The sequence below is a fragment of the Arvicanthis niloticus genome, chromosome 5, assembly GCF_011762505.2.
Source record: "Arvicanthis niloticus isolate mArvNil1 chromosome 5, mArvNil1.pat.X, whole genome shotgun sequence".
NCBI classification, from domain to species: Eukaryota; Metazoa; Chordata; class Mammalia; order Rodentia; family Muridae; genus Arvicanthis; species Arvicanthis niloticus.
Window position 1 is genome coordinate 19,486,331 of NC_047662.1, and position 24,324 is coordinate 19,510,654.

At 47.4% G+C, this 24,324-nt stretch overlaps 1 protein-coding gene across 17 annotated transcripts in view; it reads left to right on the forward strand.

Annotated features, from left to right (window-relative positions):
- Srrm1 (serine and arginine repetitive matrix 1) overlaps positions 1-2,984 on the forward strand; it is a 31,653-nt gene extending 28,669 nt beyond the window's left edge. For 11 of the 17 annotated variants that reach the window (XM_034503373.2, XM_034503374.2, XM_034503380.2 and 8 more), the window contains 2 exons: positions 779-988; positions 1,894-2,984. In XM_034503373.2, the coding sequence (XP_034359264.1) occupies positions 779-988; positions 1,894-2,001 (318 nt within the window). In that variant the 3' untranslated portion in view covers positions 2,002-2,984. The remainder of the gene's footprint in view (positions 1-778; positions 989-1,893) is intronic. The other 6 variants (XM_034503384.2, XM_076933985.1, XM_076933986.1 and 3 more) reach the window with 1 other exon arrangement.
- Positions 2,985-24,324: the final 21,340 nt, after the last annotated feature.

Sequence of the window (24,324 nt, forward strand, 5' to 3'; positions counted from 1 at the left end):
TGAAGAGCAAAAACTGCTGCAGATACTCGTGAATGGCATGAGCCAGTCAGCATTACTACAGTCGGCTTTTGTATTAGATGACTTTGCCTGGCTGTAGGTCATTTGTTTTTGGAGCGTGCTGGTGGCAGTTTGACTAACCATGGTGTTCAGTAGACGCAGAGATGGGTTTGAGTATCTTACTTAGATGAGGGCATAACTTACAGGGCTTATGAAGATGTTGCCCTATTGTGATGGAATATCTGAGCTAGTAAGACGGTTCAGTTAATTCAGCACCTGCCTTCCAGCCTGAAAATCTGAGTTCGCTCCCCAGGATGCATGTGGTAGATGGAAAGGGCTAGAGAGGACCATCTCTGTAGAGGAGTGAGACACTCCACTCCCACTCTTACAATGTGTGTGGTCCAGTTTGTGCTCACGGCGCTGTGTGTGAAATCCTGCTGGGTTAGCTAAGGCTTGAGAGGTTTATAATTGATCCTCATTGAGTGCTCACGCTCAGGAACTGGAAGGCAGCCTGTGTTAGCTCAGGACCCCGCTCACACCCTGAAGCCGGAAGCTTGGCTTTGAGTTAGTAAGGAAATTGTCCGAGTTAGCCAGTGTTGACTCTTTCCCACTGATTGTGGGCAGACCCTGGCTTTAATGTGTGTCTCACTTCTCTGAGAGTGTCCTCATTGGTGGCAGTTGTCTTTGCACTCCTGTGAAACATGCATTTGTTTAAGATTTCCTCGAACCAAAAATCAGGATTTTAATCAGCTCAATTACTTCACTGTTTCTGGGTTTCTAGAATTCTGATCAAGAAGGAGGTGGAAAGAAAAAGAAGAAGAAGAAGGACAAGAAACACAAGAAGGATAAGAAACACAAGAAGCACAAAAAACATAAGAAGGAGAAGGCTGTGGCCGTAGCCGCCCCAGCCCCTGCAGCCCCTGCAGCTGTTTCTGCTGCCGCCACCACATCAGCACAGGAAGAGCCTGCAGCAGCACCAGAGCCCAGGAAGGTATTCACACCGCCTCTGCCTGCTGTCTGAAAAGTTGCTGTGCTTTTTCTAACAGCTGCCTGTTTCTCTGTAGTATTTTGATATTTCTTCGTGACTGCCAGAATCAAGAGTACAAATAGCTTTGAAAAAGCTTAATGCTGGAATGTTTCAATTTTTTAAAACTACTTTCAAGGGACAGAACACAGTGCCTTTTGCTGCGGATTGAGCATGTATGCTACTGCTGAGCCACACCCCTAAATACACACCCCTAAAAGTGCAATAAAAGAACTTCACATAATGGACAAAAATGGAGACATCCCCAAGTAACTGATCACGACAGGATCTATGTGTGTGCTCACCCATCAGTATGCATGTAGAGGCAATTGATGTCTGTCTGTCTTTCTCTCATATTTTTATTATACTTGACAAAATCAGGGCAGTTTACATAGTTAATTCCTTAGGATGGGATACAAGTCATGAGGGTTGGAGGCAAGCTCCCCAGGCTGCCTTGCCTAGTGCTCACTGTTTGAGATAGGTTGCTGGACCACGGCTAGACCAGCTCCTCAGGACTGCCTGCAGGTTGCTGCCACCTGGAGCTCCAAACTCAGGTCCTCATACTTGGATAGCAAGCTCAGTTGAGAACTTACTTAATGTTCTCAAGGCTCTGGATTTGATCCCCTCGCTCCAGTAAATTGGGTATGGTGGTATGCATGCTAGTGAGCCCAGGTCTTGGGAGATTGACACAAAAAGATGAAGCTCAGGGTTGATCTTGGCACCATAACAAATTCTAAACAAGCCTAGGCCACAAAGCAGCCCTGTCTCAAGAGCTTTGGGTGGTTTTGTATATGCAGGGTTCTGGTCTGTACTTGGCATCTCCCATTGTGTCTCAAGACTTAATATTTGCCTGGTTTGGGCTTGTTTTTCAGGAGACTGAGAGTGAGGCTGAAGACGACAACCTTGATGACTTAGAGAGGCACCTGAGGGAGAAGGCCCTGCGATCCATGCGGAAGGCTCAAGTGTCCCCACAGTCCTAGGCGGGCGTGTTGGTTACCTTGTAAATTTTATTTGGTTTGTACTCAATTCAATTTCAAAATTGCTAAAATGTGTTTGAGCTTTAGACTGTAACATTTGTTGTAATAATTGCTAGGTTGAAGTTCACCATGTTTTTAAAAAGGGGGGCATGGATTTACATTACAAAGGTGTCCGCAGTGTATTAGTGACATTCTTCCATTGACATTTAGAGTGAAATATTTTAAGCCAAAAAAAAATCTCTTTTTTAAAAAAGGGGGTTTGAATATTGTTGGCATTCTTGTGGTTCCTTTAAATGCCCTTGCCTCTCCCAAGAGGTTGGTTGGTTTTTTGTTTTTTGTTTTTTTTTTTTCTTTTTTTTTTCCTGTCCCTTTTCTCTTGAATCTTAGCACCCATGTAAATTATGCTTCCAACCTTGTATAGGTTTGTAAGCTCACCCAGAAGTGAGACCACTGATGAAGTACCACAGAGGTTTGAGTGGGTGTTTGTTCACTCTTGCCTGTGGAGTCGGCTGTGTGGCAGGATGGCAGGATCCCAACTCTAGAGCTGAGTGTGTGCAGCCTGCTGGGCTGCGGGGCTGCCCCAGGGACAGTTCCTAGGCTGACTTGGAACTCTGGGTTTTCTCCTTCAAGTTGTATTGTTTTGTTCCCCCCTTTTCATCCTCTTTTGTAAAGGCGATTTACTAGCCCCAGGAAGGACCCTTCAGTTACATAAATTTGTTTTTTGAAACTCGGTGGCTCTCATTCCTGTTTTCCTTACTCTTCCAATTGGTACCCACAACTGAAGAGCTGTGTATTTGGCGGGCTGGAAGGGCCTGGACAGTGTCTTGGTTTCACTTGTTTTATTTTATTTTATTTTTTAACTAAAGCTATATAAAGCTTGTGGATTAAACAGAATAAATTTCTAAATTTAAGAACATTGCCACTCACTTTTATTCACCTGCCAGGGGGACAGGCATGCAGAAAAAAATAAAAAGTAATGAACAGGCTCTTCCTGTCTTCTTTACTAATTAACTGCAAAGACTATGAGCCAGGGAAAGTGTGGTTGCTGTGTTCTTGGAACATGAAAAGCAGATGAGGCCTGTTCGCCAGCACAAGCAGACGCTGGGTAAGGTAGGGCATGGGGTCAGTGTGCTCCGGTGTGGAGGGCCTGGCACACAGATTGTAGGTGGACCTGAAGAGGGACATGAGCCCGTGTTTGTGAAAGAAACCAGAGGTCTGAGCTGAGTGTTTGGAGGTGTGGGTAAATTTGGTTGTGATATCTGACAGATGAAACTAGAATACAAAATGCCCACATAGGAATTTCAGGAAAGCTTAAGGGTATTTTTTATTTATGGTTTTTAACCAAAAGACAGGGACACTTAAGACTTCAGTGGGCCCTGGCTTGAACGTGGAAAGCCCTGCAGAAACCCTGGACTAAGAATCTGGACTGTACCAGCTCAGAGGAGAAGGGAAGGGGTAATGGGCAAAGGATTGTGGGAGGGAGTGACCAGGAAATTTCAGGAAGAGGAACTCAAAAAATCGATTCTATATATTTCTTTTTAAAAAGATTTTATTTATATGACAAGTAGCTGTCTTCAGACACACTAGAAGAGGGCATCAGATCCCATTACAGGTGGTTATGAGGCCACCATGTGGTTGCTGGGAATTGAACTCAAGGACCTCTGGAAGAGCCCTTAACCACTGAGCCATCTCTTCAGCCCTACATATATTTTTTTTAATAATCCCCAACATTTACCCCAAAGTTGCACATATAAAAACAGCTTTCTTACTAATATTTTTCTTTTTCTATAAATGAATTAATACATTTTGTTGACTTAAAAAAAAAAAAGGAATCTGGGGCAGGGCTGGAAAGGTGAGCAGCAGTTGGAGGCCTGACTGCTCTTCTGAAGGACCAGAGTTTGGTTCCTAGCACCCACATGGCAGCTCTCAGTTGAACTACAGTTCCAGGGGATCAGAATCAGAAACCCTCATATATGGCCATACGAGGAGGCAAAACACCAATGCACATGAAATTAAAAAAAAAAATCTGGGGCTTTTTGTAGTACATTCCTTTAATCCCAGCACCAGGGAGCAGAGGCAGGTGGATCTCTCCAATTCAAAGCTAACCTGGTCAACAGAGTGAGTTCCAGAACAGTCAGGGTTACACAGAGAAAACTCGTCTCAAAAAAACTAGCTAAATAAAAAGACTTCAGTGGTTAAGAGCACTGACTGCTCTTCCAGAGGTCCTGAGTTCAATTCCCAGCAACCACATGGTGGCTCACAATCATTTGTAATGGGCTCTGATGCCCTCTTCTGGTGTGTCTGAAGACAGCAATGGTGTACATAAGATTTTTTTTTTTTTTTAAAGAAATTAAAAAAAAAAAAAAAAGCAGTGATAAGCTGGCTTTCCATGGAGTATCTACAGTGAGTAATAGGCAAACAAGGTACTCTTGTGACAATCCTGGAGGACTCCAGAACTGGAAATGGTCTCGTGCAGAGCTTTCCGTGTGTTAACAGGTGGAAACTGAACCTGGATGAGACAGGAGAAGCGGTCTTCAGCTTCTAGAATGCAGACTCCCAGTATAAACCAGTGACCAACACTGGAGTATTTGCCTCTGGTTAGCCGGACATTTGGATCAGGTGTGACTGAGCCCTACAACCCATGAGCTTCCGTTCTTCCCACCTGAAACCTGACATACAGCAGTGCTTGGCTATACAGCTAGTGAAGTTGTTTAGAGACTAACCTGGGCTACCTGAGACCCTATCTCAAAGATGGAGCCAGAGTCTATAACCACAGCACCTAGGAAACAGCAGGAGGGCCATCCCTCAGAGCAGTAGCTATAGTATATACCTACACAAGGCCACACCAGCAGGACCAGTCAGCATCTCAGCAGGCAGCACTAACTAGACTCAATAAAGGCAAGGAGGGTGGTGGTCAGCGCACTGTCCTCTTTAGGGCTCTTGTCCCAACCGTTACTACCTGAGCCCGTGTTGGAGGCAGCTCTTGGGCCAAGTGCGTTGTTACAAGTCTTTAAAGCTTCCTAACCCATCACTGAACACAGAAATTACTAGAATTTAGATTCTTGTTTAGCATCATTTCCATAGTGTCTTCATAAACAGCGAGTCGTTAGCATAGCACACTGTACGTCATAGCCATTCACTGAGAAGATATTCCAGCCCAGTGTGAGTGGGAAGCCAGCCTGATCTACTCAGCAAGTTCCAGGCCAGTCAGCAGTATAATGAGAACCCATCTCAACTGATCCCATTATCATGGGGCAAATTTTAACAAAGCTGAAACAAAAATTTCTTTGATACTGTCCTGATAGGAACGGAGGCTTTTCCATTCCGTTTCCTGAGCCCAGCTGTCCTCAGATTTGTCCACTGGGTGGCGCCTAATCCCTACTTGGCCACAGAGTGAGCTGCCATACTGTGGCTTCCTAAGACTCCATTATCTTTCCTTTTTATGTTAATATTTCAGGCAGGATCTCACAGGTTGCCCAGGCTGACCGTGAGCTTTCTGCATGGCCAAGGATGACCTTGAGTTCAGTTCCTGCATGTGTGTGTGTCCCGCCCCCCTCTCAAGAAGCCTCCTTCCCCTACACTCTCACCTTGTCTTTGCCCTGGAAAGCAGGAGGTCCTTCTGCCTTGCTCAGTTCTCCTCGGCTTTCCAGATGAACTGGCTATTGAACTTCACCCAGCTCTACCCAGTTCTCTGCTGTTCTCAGCTTCATGCTGAGGAAACTCACTACTTGAGAAGTTCGCTGAGTGGAGTTGGGTTCTGTCCATCAAATCCAGAGCCCACCCACCCCTCCCTCTAAGCCTTGGTTCCAACCCACATTAGGTGGTAGGAGGTATCCTGCATCTGAGTGTTCTGCCATCTCTACCACATGCCACAGCTGTCACATGTTTGCCAGCCTCCGCCTCACCTCCCTCAGCCATATGACTCCATTGGGGTCTGACTGAAATTGGGAGACAGCAGCCCAGGTTCCAAGTTGGGGGAAGGGATTACATCCACAAGGCATTTCTTCTAAGTCTCTGGGTTGGATGCAGCTATTGCCAGAGCCTGTGATTGGCCAAAAGAGGCCACCATAGAGGGCTATGTGGATTGAGGACCCCTCTCACTTCTGCAGGCCGGAGGAGGCTTCCACACACTTCCCAGGACAGCATACTGAAGGCAGACAGCTGGAGCAGCAGCGGTTCTTGCCAGAAAGTGTCTCCCTCTGAGGGTAAAGTCAGCATGAGAAGGAGACAAAGCCTGGAGCCTGGGGTGCTATTGGCTAGTTATTTTGGGGTTTGTTTTGAGATAAGATCTCACTCTCTCTATATATATAGCCTTGGCTGGCCTAAAGCTATGTAGACCAGGCTGGACTTGAAACTTGAACTTACAGAGATATGCCTGCCTCAGCCTCTAAAGAGTGTGTGTGTGTGTGTGTGTGTGTGTGTGTGTGTGTGTGTGTGTGTGTGAGAGAGAGAGAGAGAGAGAGAGAGAGAGAGAGAGAGAGAGAGAGAGAGAAGAGGAAAGAGATGGATGTTTTACTTGAATGCATATACACGTGTTTGTACCTCCTGTGCAAGTACCCTCAGAGGCCATTGGATCCCCTAGGATAGGAGTTATTGATGGTTGCCCAAGGTTGCTGGAGATTAAACCCCAGTCCTCTGGGAAGAGCAGCCATTGCTGTCAACCACTGAGCCATCTCAGCATGCCCTATTGTTTGTTTGTTTCTTTGTTTTTGAGACATGGTTTCTCTATGTAGCTTTGGTTGGACAGGAATTCAGCATGTAAACCTGGCTGCCCTTCAGCTCAGATATTTTACATGCCTCTGTCTCCAAGAGCTGGGATTAAGTAAAGGCATGCCCAGCAGTGTTATTTATTTTTATTATTGAGTGCATTTACCAGTGTATGCTGTGTACATATGCATTTGTGAGTGCCACCATGCCCACGCGGAGGTTGGAGAATAGCTTCACGAAGTCCATTCTTTCCACTTTATATCAAATCTGTAGTTTGAACTCAGGGGTAAGGTTTCTTCTGTTGCAACTGCTCACTTGCTGTTTATTTTTTGGAGCGGTTGCTTTTGTTTTATTTGTTTTATTTTGTTTTGCTGGGACAGGGTCTCCTTATGTAGCCCTGATTATCTTTCTGTCTAGACCAGGCTGGCCTCAAACTCAGAGATCTTCTGCTTCTGCCTTCTAGTTAGTGCTGGGATCAAAGGTGTGTGTGTGTCACCATGCTGAACCTTTGTCTTTTCAAGTCAGGGTCTGATTTAGGGTGGCCCCAAATGCATAGGATCCTCCTGCCTCCACCTTCCTGATGTTGGGATTACAAACCTGCTACTGGGGCTGGCTTATGTGTTGTTGAATCTTGAACCCGGGCCTTCATACATGCTGAGCTGCCTCCCCAACATCGAAGAACAGATTTTAGCATAGATCTAACCACAGAGTTGAGAAATAGAGACAAACAGAGCTAGGGTGGGGGCAGGACGGGGCAGGGGAGGGAGAGAGAGAGAGAGATGACACCCGTGTGGAGGGAACATCCACTTAGTGTCCTTCCAGCGGCTGTGTGTACATGACCTGGAGGGTTTATAGTCTTAGATGTTTGTTAAGCGCCTTGAAGATGACAGGGCAGGTTCTAGAGAGCACTGAGAAGGAGCATGGGTCACAGTGTGACTCAAGGAAGCTGAGACACGTTTTCATTGCATCCAGGGATTCTTATAGCCTTGTTTGTGAGACTCCTGGAGTACTTCAGGTTTGCATCTGGGAAGGCACAAAAGGCCATACCATACACACTTAGGCCTTAAGGCAAGCTCCTCGCCATTTTTGACATCTTTTTTGAATGTGTATGTATTTTTCCCTGCGTGTATGTCTGTGCACCCTGTGCAAGCTTAAAGAGCATTGGTTCCCCTGGAACTAGAATTACAGGCAGTTGTGGGCCCTGTAGGTTCGAGTCATTGAACCCAGGTCCTCTGGAAGAGCAGCAAGTGTTCTTAATCACTGAGCCATCCCTCCAGATCCATTTTCTCACATTCCAGTTTTAAATATCTCTATATAAAAGCAATATCATGGGCCAGGTCGTCGTGGCACATACCTTTAATTCCAGCACTCAGGAGGCAGAGGCAGACGGATCCCTGAGTTCCAGGCCAGCCTGGTCTATGGAGCTGGTGCGAGAACGGCCAGGGCTATGGAAAGAAACCCTGTCTCCAAACACACAAGCAAACGGAACATCATGTATATGCAGGCCAGGTGCCTTCATAACAAATCATAACTGTTAATGAAATCCTTGACTTCAGTGACAGCCTGGAGTGGGAGGTGTCTTTCCTGTGGCCCCCTAATTTTCATTGCATGGTTATACTGCCTCAAGATGACATAACCTGACACAATTCAGGAGGTTGGAGACTGGAAGTGGTCTAGGTCAGTGGTAGTGGCTTGTGGTCTTTGATGCATTCATAATAAAGTGCTATTACGGTGTTCAGGGTTAGGCTCGAGGCCTGACTGACACTAGGGACCCAGATGGCCCCATTCACACTGCAGCTGTCAGGAGGCCTCCGTTTCTCACAAGCAGGCTCTCATCCCTTGATGACATTGAAGCGGGAAGACCCATCTTCACTGTGAGCAGGACCTGGACCCTGTGTGTGGAGAGACGCAGCTGAGCACCAGGGATCCAGTTCTAGTTCAGTGTTTTCCGATCTTGAAGGGGGATGGGATGTCAGCAGACTCTTTGAGTTCCAGCCGCCCGACTTCCCCATGCTGTAGCTGGAAGTTGCCAGGCCACTCACCCTGTGTCTTGGCTACTTTTCCATTGCTGTGATAAAACAACATGACCAAGGCAACTTAGAAAGGGAAGTGGTTCAGTGAGCTTACAGCTTCATCAGAGGGTTAGAGTCCATGATGATAGAGCTAAGACATGGGGGTAGGAACCACTCAGAGTTCACATGGTGATCCAGGAAAGTACAAGACAAAGCAAGATACTGGGAGTGGCATGAATCTTTTGAAACCTCAAAGCCCACTCCTGGTGACACATCCTCTACCAAGGACACACCTCCTAATCCTTCCCAATCAGTTCTACCAATTAAGCATCAAGAATTCAAACATTGGATGGGGGGAGAGGTCATTTTCATTTAAATCACCACAACCTGTACCTGACAAGTGCAATCATGAGAGCTGAACCCAGGCTCACAAACCTTTGCAAATGCTGTTTTTTTTTTGGTTTTTTTTTGTTTTTTGGTTTTTTTTCTTTTTTCTTCCTACAACTAGGCAAAGTCCACTGATCCATGGTCACTACTGTCTATGGCTCTGTGAAATTCACACTGTTCTGTGGACTCAGGACTCAAAATATCCAGCCTTCCTAGGGGACTTCTTCAGGCATGAATCTCCTATCCTGGATGTAGCCTTTAAACATTCAATGGTTCTTGTTTTTCTGGACCAGTTCCCTCTTGGGAAGAAAGTAGAAGAGCTATGTGTCCAGGTGTGAAGAGCTTGGGACCTGTTTCCATCAGCTCTTGCTGGTGAGCTTGTGCAAGCCCCCATCCCTCTCTAGGGCTCTGTGTGTCCCCTATGGATGGACAGGCTGTGCTGCTATGTCTGATAATGCTCTGGGCTCGCTTCTGTCAAGAGATGTGACATTTTAGGAACCACCTTTGCTGAAGCAAACTGGGTCTTGTCATTCTCCCGGAAGCCAGTGCAGGGCCAGGTGCTGTGGGAAACAGGCTAGGCAATATCTGAGTGCTACAGGGACTTACTGTCAAGGCCTGTGACTGTATCCTTTACTGTGACAAAACGGATGGCAGAAGGGACTCAAAGGGTGTCATGTCACACCTTTAATCATGCCCTTAGGTCTTTTTTTTTATTTTATTTTATTTATTTATTTATTTATTTATTTATTTATTTTTTGGTTTTTCGAGACAGGGTTTCTCTGTGTAGCCCTGGCTGTCCTGGAGCTCACTCTGTAGACCAGGCTGGCCTCGAACTCAGAAATCCGCCTGCCTCTGCCTCCCAAGTGCTGGGATTAAAGGCGTGCGCCACCACGCCCGGCCATGCCCTTAGGTCTTGTCTCTAAATCTGATCTCTACACTTCTAAGTCACACTTAGAAGTTAAGTTACACACCTTTAATCTCACACACCCAGGGTATCTAAACCAAGATTATCGGAGTGTGCTCAGCTGTTGTAGGCTATTGTAATCCAAGTCTCATGTCAGGGTATATGGCTCAAGATGGCTGCAAAGCTGATAGCCGCTTTCTGCTAAAAGTCGGCCCCCAACAGGTCCCCCTTTTAAATTTTTTTTCAAAATGGAAGGCTGGGAAAACTTACGGAAACCGTGCCTGTCCTAGGTTGGAACAAAGGACACCAGCCTCCCTTTCCCATCATTGGATACTCAACAGCCATTTGTTGAGCTCCTGTCTTAGGATGGTGAGGCCTCCCTTCTTTTAGAGGCAAGGGTCTCGGTATGCTCTCTTTGATTATCCGGCTTAGCGCATAAGTTAGGGGATATACCTCATTAGTCTTGATGACAGAGGTTTTACAATCCCCTACTTCCAGCCTGTAATAATGGACCTGTGTGGGTTTCATTTGAATAGCGTATATCTGTTGTCATACAAAAGCCATCAGTCAGTTGAACCATATCAACCCAAGAGACAAGAGACTTAACAATGCCTGAACAGTCAGTATGATAGCAACACTCTTTTTTAAGGGCAACACATAACTCCCTCTATCAGAGGAGTAAAAAGTGTAAGCTTCTTCTATTCTGTTTATAAATGTCTTAGAATCTAAATCTATAGAAATACAAAACTGATCATAGCTTTGATCTAAAGAAAACAAGTAAGGAAATCCCTGTTCCTGCTCTAGTCAATCTCAAACCCAAAAAACTATAGTAACTGTGGTAGTGGGTTTTCTCCTGGGTCTAAACAATCTAAATTCCCACTGAATCTAAAACAATCTAGTTCCCCACTAAATCATAAGCCAGGGAATCAAGAGTCCAATAGAGCCACCCTGGAGATTCAGGTGGTGATGTCTCCTTCAGCACTGATAACTTCTCAAGTCAGGTTTACTTGTTGATCTGTTCCAGTTTGAAGGCAATTGTGAAGCATCTTCATGTTTCCTGTGAAGAAAAAATACGCTTCTCAGAGGGTTTCTCCTCCCTGGATTTGTTATTGTCTATTTGTTTAATCACTCTCTCTGGCAGCCAACGTGCAGCATCTGCAGTTTGGGAATATATGCAAGCAGAACCTCTTCCCCAGATAAGCACTGGATCTGGCCCATTCCAGGTTCCAGTTAATGGGTCTTTCCAGAGGACTGTTGCAAAATTCTTTTTGGTATCAGGATGCCAGAATCTATCTGCAGCAGATTTTCCTTCAGAATCCAAATTTTAAAATTTTAAAATGAAGAGTGCATGATGAAGGATATTTCTGGGGGATCCCTTGGTAGGGTACCATTCCCCCTTTTTAATTTTTTCAAATTGACATTTAATGGTTTGGTGTGCCCTTTCTACCATACCTTGGCCCTGAGGATTATATGGAATACCCGTTTTATGTAGTATTCCCAATCTTTCACAAAATTGGTGGAAACTGGAGCTTGTATAACCTGGGCCATTGTCAGTTTTTATCTGTTTAAGCACACCCATTACAGCGATTGTAGCAAGCATATGAGCGATCACTCATATGCTTGCTTCTCCAGTTTGTAATGTTGCATAAATGAAACCACTGTATGTGTCTACACATACATGTATATATTTTTGCTTGCCAAGTTCATTATAATGAGTAACATCCATTTGCCAGATACTGTTTGGTATCAGTCCCTTTGGATTTACACCCAAATGAGGAACTGGTAAAAGTTTAACACATGATTGACATTGTTTAACAATTTGTCTAGCTTGTTCTTTGGTAATTTTAAACATACCTTTTAAAGTTTTAGAATTAAGGTGATGTAATTCATGAGCCTTTATGGCCTGATTCAAATTAGATTGCTGATCTGATAAAGTCACTTTGGTGGATAAGGTCTCAGATCCCATTTCTGGAGTTAATACTATGTGGGTGGCAGAACTGAGGTCTAGTCCTGCGCTTTCTGGTGTTGCTCAACTAAGTTCTGAAAGGGATTGGTGTTTGTTGGCATAGAACTGACTGCTCCATAAGCCTGTTTTAGCTTGTGTCAGTTCGGGGCCTGGAGCTGGCCCCTGTTCCCGTTTCCCTGATTATGGGAAAGGGTGTTACCTTGTGCATCTTGTTTAGACCTACAATCACTAGCCCAATGCCTTCCACGTTTGCAATGTGGGCAGAGCCCAGGCTGTTTTCTGGGCTGTCTCTGGCTTAACTCATTTTCTACCTTGCAATCTCTTGCAAAGTGTCCAGGCTTACCACATTTAAAACATGCCTTTCTGTCTTTACTTGCCAAAAAATCTCTTACTGATTGTCCTTGCATGGCAGCTGCCATAGCTAAGCCCTGTTGGTAAGAGGGACCTATGTCAGAACAGAGTCTGATATAACCCGTAGTAAGGTCTGTCTTTTTCCTATAAGGTCTAATGGCCGCTTGGCAGGCAGGATTAGCATTTTCATATGCAAATTGTTTCACATAATCTACACCTGCCTCTGCATTACCAAAAATCCTCCCTGCTGTTGTCATTAATCGATGAACAAAGTCAGAAAATCGCTCATCAGGCCCTTGCCTGACTGTTGTTAAAGATGCACCAGGGTCTCCCTTTACTGGAAGTTTATGCCAAGCCTTCATGGCTACATTTTGAATTTGAGCATATAAACCTGGGTCATATTGCATCTGGTTATCACTAGAAGCAAATTGCCCTTCTCCTACTAAGGCATCAAAGGACCAACCATTGCCTGCCTGAATGTTTCTCCTAGCTGTCTCTTTACAATTCTCATGATACTCTGATTTCCAAATAAGATAGTCTCCACTGCTAAGAACTGCTCTCACTAACGTATTCCAATCACTAGGAGTCAGCCACTCCTCTGCAACAAACTCTAAAATTGCAAGAGTAAAAGGAGAAGTGGCACCATATTGTGATACTGCATTTTTAAATTCCTTAATAATTTGAAAATTAAACCCTGTGTGATGTCTCCAAGCAACCCCTTGAACGTCTCTGGTCTCTGATACAGGGAAAGCCTCAGCATCTCCCTCCTCTGGCTGATCTGTAGCTGAACTAAGGCTAGAGGAGAGGGACTGCCTTTGGACACTGGGTTGAAGAACATGAAAATCCAGGGGATTTTCACAGTTAGTCTCTTGAGACGTCTTCCCTGTCCTTAATTTCTGTAACTGATTACTTAAGTCCTGATACTCTTTTTCTAACTCTATCAGTTGTTTAAGGGTAGAAATTTTGTCCTGTAACTCCTTTTTGGGATCTACAACCATTGTCTCCATTGGGGGAGCACTTGGAGGTGGAGACACATAGGGCATTTCAGCGTCATAAAATTTGACTTCCTCTTCCTCTTGGTCAGCACAATCTGGCTCTGACAAATTGTCATCAACCTTTGGTTGTATTTTGGATTCTAACTTATGCTTCCTTTTATTTTGAACAAAAAGGACAGCATTCAAGAACCAAAGCAGAAAATTAACACATGTGAGCAGCAAACAAAACCAAAACAGAGAGTTGAATTCAGGCTGACTAATTTCTTGTCCCATTTTCATTACCTTTCTTGAAGCAAACCAAAACAGAGAGTTGGGTTCAGGTTGACTAATTTTTTGTCCCATTTCCTTACCTTTCTCTACGCAGCAGATTCCTGCGACAATCAACAGATCCTTCTTCCGGTAACGTCCCTCACTGGATCTCTCATTCTTGCTGCCTCTTGTTGAGTGACAAAAAAATGTTGGGAACCGCACTAGCCCCCGTTCGGGCGCCAAAAAAATGTTGTGGCCCGAGCAAAATGTTGAGGCCTGGGCTGCCCCACGCGTTTGGCGGCCACCCGTATCCCGGCCCAAGCTGCCACTCCGGTCCGCGGGTTGGGGTTCAGCAAGAGAGAGAGTGAGGACGGACTCGAAGAATGGAGACCAGAGTGTGATTCAGTCCCGTTTATTCTTCAGTCTCTCTTCCTAGTCCAAGTCCCAAGTCTAGCTGTACTCTCTAAAGAGTCTCCCTTAAGAGTATATTTCCTCTAAGTGTCTGATTCTCTCATCTCTCTTCTGTCTGCCTCTCACCTTTATATGTCTCACTTCTAAGCCATGCCTTTTGGTCATTTAATCGTGCCCTTAGGTCTTGTCTCTAAATCTGATCTCTACACTTCTAAGTCACACTCTTAAGTTACACACCTTTAATCTCACACACCCAAGGTATCTAAACCAAGATTATCAGAGTGTGCTCAGCTGTTGTAGGCTATTGTAATCCAAGTCACATGTCAGGGTATATGGCTCAAGATGGCTGCAAAGCTGATAGCCGCTTTCTGCTAAAAGTAGGCCCCCAACAAAAGGGAGAGACACTGACATGGGCTTATTGAAACTGTCTGTCACGATGGTGAAGACGGGGCTGCTACAGTGGCTCAGCCAGAGACGGCAGGAGGTCCTGGTGTAGCTGCTATATTGCTTTTTCTGGGATGAGGCAGACCACTGATGAGGTATTAAATAAAAAGTCACAGCCAGACAAGGTGGTGCATGCTTTTAATCTCAACATTCAGGAGGCAGGGGCAGGTGGATTTCTGAGTTCAAGGTCAATCTAGTCTACAAAGGGAGTTCCAGGACAGCCAGGGCTACATAGAGAAACCCTTTCTCAAAAAATAAAAGAAAGACAAAGTGTGGAGCAGAGACTGAAGGAAAGGCCATCCAGAGATTGCCCCACCTGGGGATCCATCCCATATATAGTCGCCAAACCTGGATGCTATTCTGGATGCCAGGAAGTGTTTTCTGACTGGAGCCTGATATAGCTGTCTCCTGAGAGGCTCTGCCAGAGCCTGACAAATACAGAAGTGCATGCTCGCAGCCAGCCATTGGACAGAGCACAGAGTCACTGATGGAGGAGTTGGAGAAGGGACTGAAGGAGATGAGGGGGGGTTGCAGTCCGGTGAGGGGGGCAGCAACAGTGTCAACAGGCCAGACATACCCTCCCCCGGAGCTCCCAGGGACTGGACCGCCAACCAAAGAGTACACATGGAGACTCCGGCCACATACGTAGCAGAGGATGGCCTTATTGGACATTAGAGGGAGGAGCAGCCCTTGGTCCTGTGGGGGAATGCCAGGGTGGGGGTGGGTGGGTGGGAGTCAGTGGGTGGGAGAGGGAACACCCTCACAGAGGTAGAGGGAAGGGGGGTGGGATAAGGGATTTCTGGAGGGGAGACCTGGAGAGGGAATAGATAATATTTGAAATGTAAATAAAGAAAATATCCAATAAAATAATTTTTTTTATTAAAAAAAAAAACAAGAGAAACACGCACATGCACACACACACACATGCCCACGCACAAACACACACAAAACAAAAAGAAAGAAAAATCTCACCCAGAGTTCAGCTTGGTGGGTCAACGGGCCATTCAGACTTGCTGACAGGAGCACAGTGCAGGGAAACTCAAAGGCATGGATGACTCAGAAAGCTGTGTCACCCAAAAGTCCCACATCTCTGTGGGATGGCCTCCTGAGAATCACACCGTGGAGTCCTGCTTTCAGTTTCCCTCCCTTCTATGAACTCAAGGGGAGTTCAAGGCAGAGGGGAGCAAATGAGTCCTCGAGCTCGGGGCTGGTGACCTCTCCACCTCTCTCACCATCTTGGATGACGAGCATCGGGCCCAGGACCCTTACCACACACCTAGCCTCTGAGTGTGTGTGCTGGTTTCATTGCTATGACTCCGGGGATGAGGGATAAGAGGTCTACTGGTCACCACAGCAATCTTTGCTCCACCACAGAGGAAAGTTTTGACATACCTGGATGCAAAGCTACCAAGGGGAGGGGCTCATTTGTATCTTGGTGGACAGGAAGGCCCACCAAACTAGAAACCTGTCAGCTGTGGCCTTCAACAGCCTGCCCCTAGGGACCTATGTGTACAAGGCCCTGAAGATTTCACAACCTCCCGCAAGCTCTACAAGCTGGAGATCAAGTGTTCAAATGCCGGAGCCTCTGGGGGATATTCCACATTCAAATCTCACAGTGACTAAACAGGACTGTCCGTTTGCTCGGTGTCTGCTGCTCACTGTGCACCAAGCGTGTGACAGATGAACAGGTCTTCTCATTCACACGTCAAACCCCTGCGAGCGAGCGGTTGCTATAATTATCTGCCCTTACAAGATAAGACAACTGAAGTTCTGAGGGGAAGGGACAACTCTAGCAAAAGCAAGGAGGAGAGGGGGAGGCAGGCCCAGCTTTCATACCTCAGAGCCAGTCTCTGTTTCCCTGTTCCCTGTCACCTAACACTCCCTCTTCAGGCATTATTGGAAGCTGAAGGGCGTGGTATGGTTGGGGAGGCTAAAGATGTGGGTTTGGGAACCAACTCCTCTAGTTCCCCGGGCCAGAGTCAACCCTCTCCAGGCCTCAGTTTCCTAGTCTGTAGAATGAAGTGATGCTTTGCATATAACTGAAAACTAGGGTCAGAGATGAGTGTGCCTTGCCAGTCTGTGAAACCTAAGACGTGGACTTCTTAAATGCCAATGGGAGATGCGAGACAGGAAGTGGCCAAGTGTCTCAGAGTCGTTGTTCCGCCCCAGTGGAGGCCCTAGAATAGGAAAGGCTGGGTAAGAGGACAAAAACAAAACCAGGAGTCTTTATCTAGAACTTTCCTTTCAGAACCTTCCAGGGAAACAGAAACTTCTGGACTGTCATTGCTGAGTTCCAAACATTCCAGAGGGCTCAGCAGGAAATCTGTCATCATCTGACCCGGGCGTTGGCATCAGCCAGACAGAAGGCTGGCTGGGAAAGCCCCTCCTACTGGCAGCCTCTCTGTCTTGGTCCTGCCCTGCACTGAGTCGGCCCTCCCCACAGCTGCAGTGGAGCAGATGGCTGCCCAGCCCTCCCACTAGGACCGGGAGTCCCTTCTCTGGGCAGCAGCTTCATCCCCGGCCTACAGAAAACTGTAGGATACCAGCATACTGTGTTCCTGATGCAGACCTTTACCTGCAGGGTCACAACCCTTCCTGAGTCCTTCTTGGCTGGTGGGGAAGTGTGTACCCCACACCTCTCTGTTGGTGGATGGAAAGGCTCAGTCCCAGGGGTGCCCAGGGAGTGGCTATGTCCCCAGCCTTGCCTTTAGCACTGTCTGAGAGTCCTCTGAGGATTGTGACAGACGCTGCTCCCCTTGGCCTCCCTCGAGGTTCTGCTGAGGGCTTAGCACTGACTCCCATGGGTGTGCTCCTGGGCTGTCCCCAGTGCCAGTCACCAAGAGCTCAGATCACTCATAGAAGAACCCCCATGTCTGCTCCTCTCTGCGCCACTCAGTCCCTAGGTCCCTCTGTCAAAGGCTCCTCCAGGATTTCTAAGCCTATTCCGTGGGGGTCAGGTTCATGGGCTCAGGGAGGGGGCTCAGGGCTTGTCCAGTCTCACCCTGTCACCCAGGGCTGTTGACCTTCACCTTTCATTTGGGGAATTTACACAAGAGTCTTTTTCCCCCCTTGGTTTTGTATTGGGAGGGCTTGAACCCAGGGTCAAAAAAAAGTGCCCTACAAGCGAGCCACAGTTTTCACAGGACTTTTTTTCCATAGCTCTACTGCAATAAAACTGATATAAGTCACCATATAGTTCACATGTATAGGTCAAAGTGCTGTTTACTATGTATGGGAGTTTTGCTTGCATGTACATCATGTGCACACAGTACCCTCAAAGGTCAGAAGACAGTACTAGATCCCCTGGAACTGCAGCTACCACGTGGGTGCTGAGAACGCATCCCAGGTCCTCTGCAAGTGCAGCCAGTGTGCTTAACCACTGAACCATCTCTCCAGCCCTGAAGGGCTTTTTCTTAATTGTTTTATTTAAAAATATATGTGGTGCGTGTGTGTGCCTGTGCGCGTGCGCACGTGTAGCTGTCTGCATGTCTGCATGTGAGTGCACAGGCCAAAGAAGACAAGATGTGTTGGATCCCCTGGAGCCAGCTGATGTGAGTGTTGGAAACTGAACTCAGCGCCTTTGGGAGAGCATCAAATGTGCTTAACTGGGCTGGAGAGATGGCTCAGTGGTTAAGTGCACTGACCGCTCTTCCAGAGGTCCTGAGTTCAGTTCCCAGCAACCACACTGTGGCTCACAACCATCTGCAGTGAACTCTGATGATCTCTTCTGGTGTGTCTGAAGAGAGCAACGGTTCTGAAGAGAGCAATGGTGTACGCATATACATAAAATAAATAAATTTTTATAATAAAAATGTGGTTAACCACTGAGCCATCTCTCCAGCCCATTTTGAGGTCTGACACCTGCAGTGAACCAACACACTTTGGCCTTTTGAGGAGCTCCCTTAAAACAGCAAGAGGTGGGATCTGAAATTACAGGATTTTGGTTGTTTCCAGAGAGTGTTTTCTGGAACCTAAACTGGCCTTGAACTTTTGATCCTGGTGCCTCCAGCTTCCAAATATGAAATTATACTCAGCTCTTTTTTATATTAAAAAAAAAAAACCATGACAGGACTTGAACCCAGAGCCTTGTGCATGCTAAGTGAACATTCTACCCACTTAGCTACACTCCCAACCCAAAGTCTTGATGCTCAGGCTCAAAGCAGTCATCTTCCTGGCTTGGCCTACCTGGTCAACGTATAAGCATGTACCGGTGTCCAGTGTCACAGCCTTTCTCCTGAGTGCTGGTAGCTGGGGGCTTTCAAAGGCCTCCAGATGAGTGGGAGGTGACTGGGAACCAAAGAAACCTCTGTCTCCAGACACCTGCGTATCTTCTCGTTCCTCACAATCCCACTGTTAGCAACATGTGGACACAAGGCCTGGGGAAGTGAGCCCAGCTGTCTGACAGAGCTGCGTCTCCGAGCTGACCGCCAGCCTGTCTACACTGATCTTGGCTTGGCTTCCCAAGGGCTGAGACTCCGGGGCTGCACACCTCAGAACTCCATAGTTGCACTCCATGGCTTTAGGTTAATGTTTTCTTTGGGTTCTCCTTGGAGACAACAGCCAAACCGGGCAGGCGCCACCGTGTGAAGGAGATAGGGTGAAGGGAGGTGAGTCCGCCACACACTGGACACCTGACTGAGGAGAAGGAGGCAGTGGGAGGCCAACATCCTCTCTCCGGCTTTATTTACTTATTCGCCTTCGTTATTTGTTTGTTTGAGGGTTTGTTTTTGTTTTAAACAGAGTCTCTCAAAAAAAAAAAAAAATAGAGTCTCTCAACATAGCTCTGGCTGTACTAGAACTTACTCTGTAGACCAGGCTGGCCTTGAACTTACAAAGATCTGCCTGGCTCTGCCTCCTGAGTACTGTGTGTGTGCCACCACACACACACCTAGCAGCTGGCTCGTCCTCCATTAGTTCCACTTGTACCCTGTCCTCTCTTCCTTTAAAGCAGTGACTTTAGGGGCCAGAGGTCAACAAAGACCCCACCCCACCCCACGCAGAGGCAAGCAGGATCCCTTCTCATCCTTAGTTATCATCCCCATCACTCGAGGGGGTGCTGCTGGAAGGAAGGAGAGAGACAAGAACCCCTTCCAGAAGCTTCCATCAGGTTTTCCTTCACTTTTGGAATTTCCAGAAGTAACCAGAATTGCTTAAATCAACTTTGGTCAGGAAATGTGTAAGCAGAACAGGTCATTCAGACAATACCTCCTGAGGCAAAGTGTTCAGAGGCCTGGAGGGCAGAAGGCAAAAGGCCCTCAGCCTCTGCTTCTGCAAGGAAGAGGAGGTCGGCAGCAGAAGGGATTTGCTTGAGGTCTTCATCCAGTGAGAGGCAGAGCTGAGCTCCTAGGTTTGCTGGGTCTGCTGCCTTTTTGATACCTTTACCTTTACCTTTTTGATACTCTCTCCACGGAAGGTGAAGCAGAGAGAGACTCATCAGGAGTCTGTAAGGACAGCTTTACTCATTCTGAGGCAGAATGCATAAAGTACAAGCCATTTCTCACCCCTTCAGCTGGAAAGGTGAGCCTCTCACCCTCATTTCACAGAGGAGAATAAGAAGCTTGTCTGAGCAGGGCAGTGGTGACGAATGCCTTTAATCCCAGCACTTGGGAGGCAGAGGCAGGCGGATTTCTGAGTCCGAGGCCAGCCTGGTCTACAGAGTGAGTTCCAGGACAGCCAGGGCTACACAGAGAAACCCTGTCTCGAAAAACAAACAAACAACAAAAAAAGAGAAGCTTGCCTGAGGTGAGGTCAAAGGGAAATGCTGGTATCTGAACTGTGCTTGGTATCCCAGGATCCCAGCATGCCTAAGGGGTCAAGGTGGAGGCTCACACAGTGAGTCAAAGGTCAGAGAGACTGCCCTCGACCAAGTAGAGACCCCGAGCCATAACCAGGGAAGGACAAAGGCCCACTGAGGGGCTGAGACCAGGACAGCTGGCAGGCCAGCCTGCAACCTGAGCCCATCACCACCCAACCGCCCAGCCTCTCGGGTTCCAGGTCTCCTTCCCAGCCCCCTTCCAGGAGTCTGAGGTAGAGATGCAGGTTTGACAGACAAGAAGTGCTCAGCTGAACACACCACAGACACTTCTGCTCAGAGGCACCTCCAGAAGTTTGGGACAAAATGTCTTGTTTTAGAGACAGAGAAACCGGGCAGTGGTGGTGCACGCCTTTAATCCCAGCACTTGGGAGGCAGAGGCAGGCGGATTTCTGAGTTCGAGGCCAGCCTGGTCTACAAAGTGAGTTCCAGGACAGCCAGGACTACACAGAGAAACCCTGTCTCAAAAAAAAAAAAAAAAAAAAAAAGAGAGAGAGAGAGAGACAGAGAAACTGAGGCCAGTTGTTCACAACTGTTCAATCTGTTCTTTCTGCCCTTTCAGTTCTACTCACCTGGCTGGCTCTCAAGAAATACCGTCAGAATGGCTGAGTGCATGAATGGGCCATGCTCCTGAGTACATAACACACATGGTAAAGCAGGCAAGGCTCAGGTGACAGCTGACTGTCACAGTTCATTCCAAGCCCCCATAGCAATAGGGAAGCCAGTCACCAGGAGCAATGGCTTTGCTCTCCCAAGGCTAAACCACTCATAGGCATACAACCTGGAATCCATCTCAACACCTACATGTGAATGCACTATGAGAAGCTACCATCAGGGTCCTTGTACGACCCTAAGGGAACCCAGAAAACTAGACAGAATACCTGTTGTACTGCCAACCCTTGAGAGGCGAAGACAGGAGAGTAAGTTCAGCTACGTAGTGATTAGGGGTTTGCCTGGGACACAAGAATACATGAGATCATATCTCAAAAAAAAAAAAAAAATAGGGAGGAAGAAATAGAAGGAGGAAAAGAGAGAGGGGACTGGAGAGATGGTTCAGTGGTTAAGAGCACTGACTGCTCTTCCAGAGGACTTGAGTTCAATTCCCAGCAACCACATGGTGGCTCACAACCATCTGTAATGGGATCTGATGTCCTCTTCTGGTGTTGTCTAAAGAGATCCACAGTGTAAATAAATGACAGAGAGAGAGAGAGAGAGAGAGAGAGAGAGAGAGAGAGAAGAGAGAGAGAGAGAGAGAGAGAGAGAGAGAGAGAGAGAGAGAATGAAAGAAGGAAGGAAAAGAGGGAGAGAAACTAGAACATAGGTTAGAAGAGAATATCCCAGTGGTTAGTGCTTCCGATGCAAGAAGCCCTGGGCTCCCTCCTAGCACTGTGTGGTGTCTCATTGTACAACTCCAAGATGTGGTTGGAATGAGGGTCCTCTTCCACGACATAGCAAGTTCAAAGCCAGCTTAGGCTACATGAGACTGATCCTTACTCAAATAGCAAGAAAAAGCTTAGATTATTAAAAAACAAAAATGACACTGGGGCAGAGTCAGGTGGATGTCTGAGTTCCAGGACAGCCTAGTCTCCATAGTGAGTTCCAGGACCGTGAGCTACATAGAGAGAGCGTGTCTCAAACAAACTCCCCGCTGGACCCTGGAAGGAGCAGGCCACGCCCAGATGTGAAGAATGACCAGGGTGAGGTCCTGTACTTGTAGTGGCACAGGGACCTGAGTCTGCCTGGAAAGAGCCAATCACCTCAACTCCATCCAATGTGGAATGTGGCCAAGTCTAAGATGGCCACAGACAGGTTTAATGGCCTATTTAAAACTTGTGCTATCTGTGGGGTCACTCGGTCAGACAAATCTAATGATTCTATTCTCAGATTGACCAAAGTCAACAGTGTCATCTCAAAGAACTTCTGAACAGAGGAAATTGGGTAATATTTGACATAAATAACGAGAAACAGAAACAGTCCCAGGTCTCTCTGGGCTGGAAAGTCCACGTCTGTTTTCCTTCCTCCCTGCTGAGACGTATCTGAGCTCCTAGTTGCCTGAGTCCAGCTTTCTGGGCCCTCCACTCCACAGCAGTGGATGCCATGACCCAGCTGGTGCTGGGCAATACCAGGGTCCAGGGCCACTACTTACCCACAAGGGCTGTATGACCTGCGAGGTATGGGGCGTGGAGGGTGGGGAGCCGGGACTAGGCACTCCTCCATCCCTTCCCAACCCCCATCTGCACAGCCGAGAAGTCTTGCACCCACGCACATGCACAACACCATCCTTTGTCCCTGACTTCTCATTGTTCCAGGATCCTTACGTCACCCTTTCCCCAGAACTAGCTCACGTCTGTGGCTGAGGCCGTTAAGCAAGTTTTAACCAACAGAAACCAACGGATCCCTGGCTCCTTCGTGGTGATCCTTGGTCTGCTACAATCCACTTTACAAGGTGTAAATGCCAGCTCCAGTCCCTATTGGTCAGAGCACTCACACCGGGGATCTAACTGGTTGATAGCCAACCTATAAGATCGTCCCATAGGACCTCCTGCCCCACCCCTAAGCAGATTTGCTGGAACCACATTTGGCTTTGGGTTTTTGCAGAGGATTTCTTTGCTTCCTCTGACTTTTCTCTGGCGCGGGGCCAGTTCCGCGTGCTCTTGAACCCACCTGAAAGCATTGTTCATTGTTCACGGAGGTGCAATTCTCTTTCCTCCCTGTGCCCCCCCCACCCCCCCTTCTTCCCAATGACTCCTTTTGGATGTTCTGCTCATTCGAAGTCATGGCCACCCATTATCTCTTTAGGCAAATCTCTTGCCCTCTTTGAGCTTAGGTTTCCCCATGAGTATATTTGGGCTGCTAAAAGCCACCCAACCAGGTTAAGAAAGAAGTGTGCCGCGTGTCGGTTTCTGCCTGGGAGCCCGCAGTAGATGGTGTGTGTCCTGCTTGGCTTTAGTGCTTGTGGCTGGCAAGAAGCCCAGAGGCAGAGTTCAACCAGGAGATGGGGGAGGCTGGAGTCCAGGCCTCAGCTGGGCACCAAGCTTGCTGAGTGACCTGGACTAAGTCCCCATGCCTTCCTAAGACTCAGTTTCTTCATTTACCAACTGAGACTTGGTCTAGAGGAGCACTTCCCAAGCTAAGAGGCATCAGAGGAGGCCGGAGGTGGTGGCGCTCGCCTTTGATCCCAGCACTTGGGAGGCAGAGGCAGGCGGATTTCTGAGTTCGAGGCCAGCCTGGTCTACAGAGTGAGTTCCAGGACAGCCAGAACTACACAGAGAAACCCTGGAAACCCTATATCAGGGGGGTGGGGGTGGGGGGAAGAGGCATCAGGGGAGATGCCGTCCTAAGTGGAACATTTTTATCAAAAGTCCACACCTATTGAACGCTAAGATTTCTGAGGCAGGACTGGCACAGACCTTTAATTCCTGTACTCAGGAGGCAGAGGCAAGAGGGTCTTGACTTTTAGTCAGTCGGTATGATTTAAAGTCCTAGACAGGGAGAATGTAGTTGTTCAGTTGGTGGAGTGGTTGCCTAGTGTGCTCGAAGCCTGGGTTCAGTCTCCAGCGTGAATGATGGTACATGCCGTAATCCGAGGATTCAGTATGTGGAGACAGGAGCGTGAGGTCCTACATGTCACAAGCCCCGTGTCCTAGGAAGGCCTAACAGCGGCCACTGTTGCACACACGGATTAAAGCAACCGTTTCCTCATGGAAAGTACTGTTTGACAAGGCTGTGTCAGCGAGGCTGTATAACCCAGCATTTTCCTAACACACGGCCATAGGCTGCTATCTGTATAGAACCTCTGTGGCTAGCTTGAGAAATGGCATCCCTCCCAGGAACAAGGACTGAAAACCCTGCTAGGGCCAGGGTTGGGGGACATCCTCAGAGGCTCCTCCAATCCTGAGCTTGGAAACATCCCAGCAGTCAATTCAGTTCCTCCCAAGGAAGGAACTGCATGTGTTCCGCTGAATAGCTCTGGCTTGAAGACCATTACCATTGTGGGAAGAGATCCGGCCCACTCCCGTGTTGCTGTCTTGCACTGAGAAGAAAAGGCAGAGAGCCTCATGTTCAGGGAAGTAAGGTAAATGGGGTTG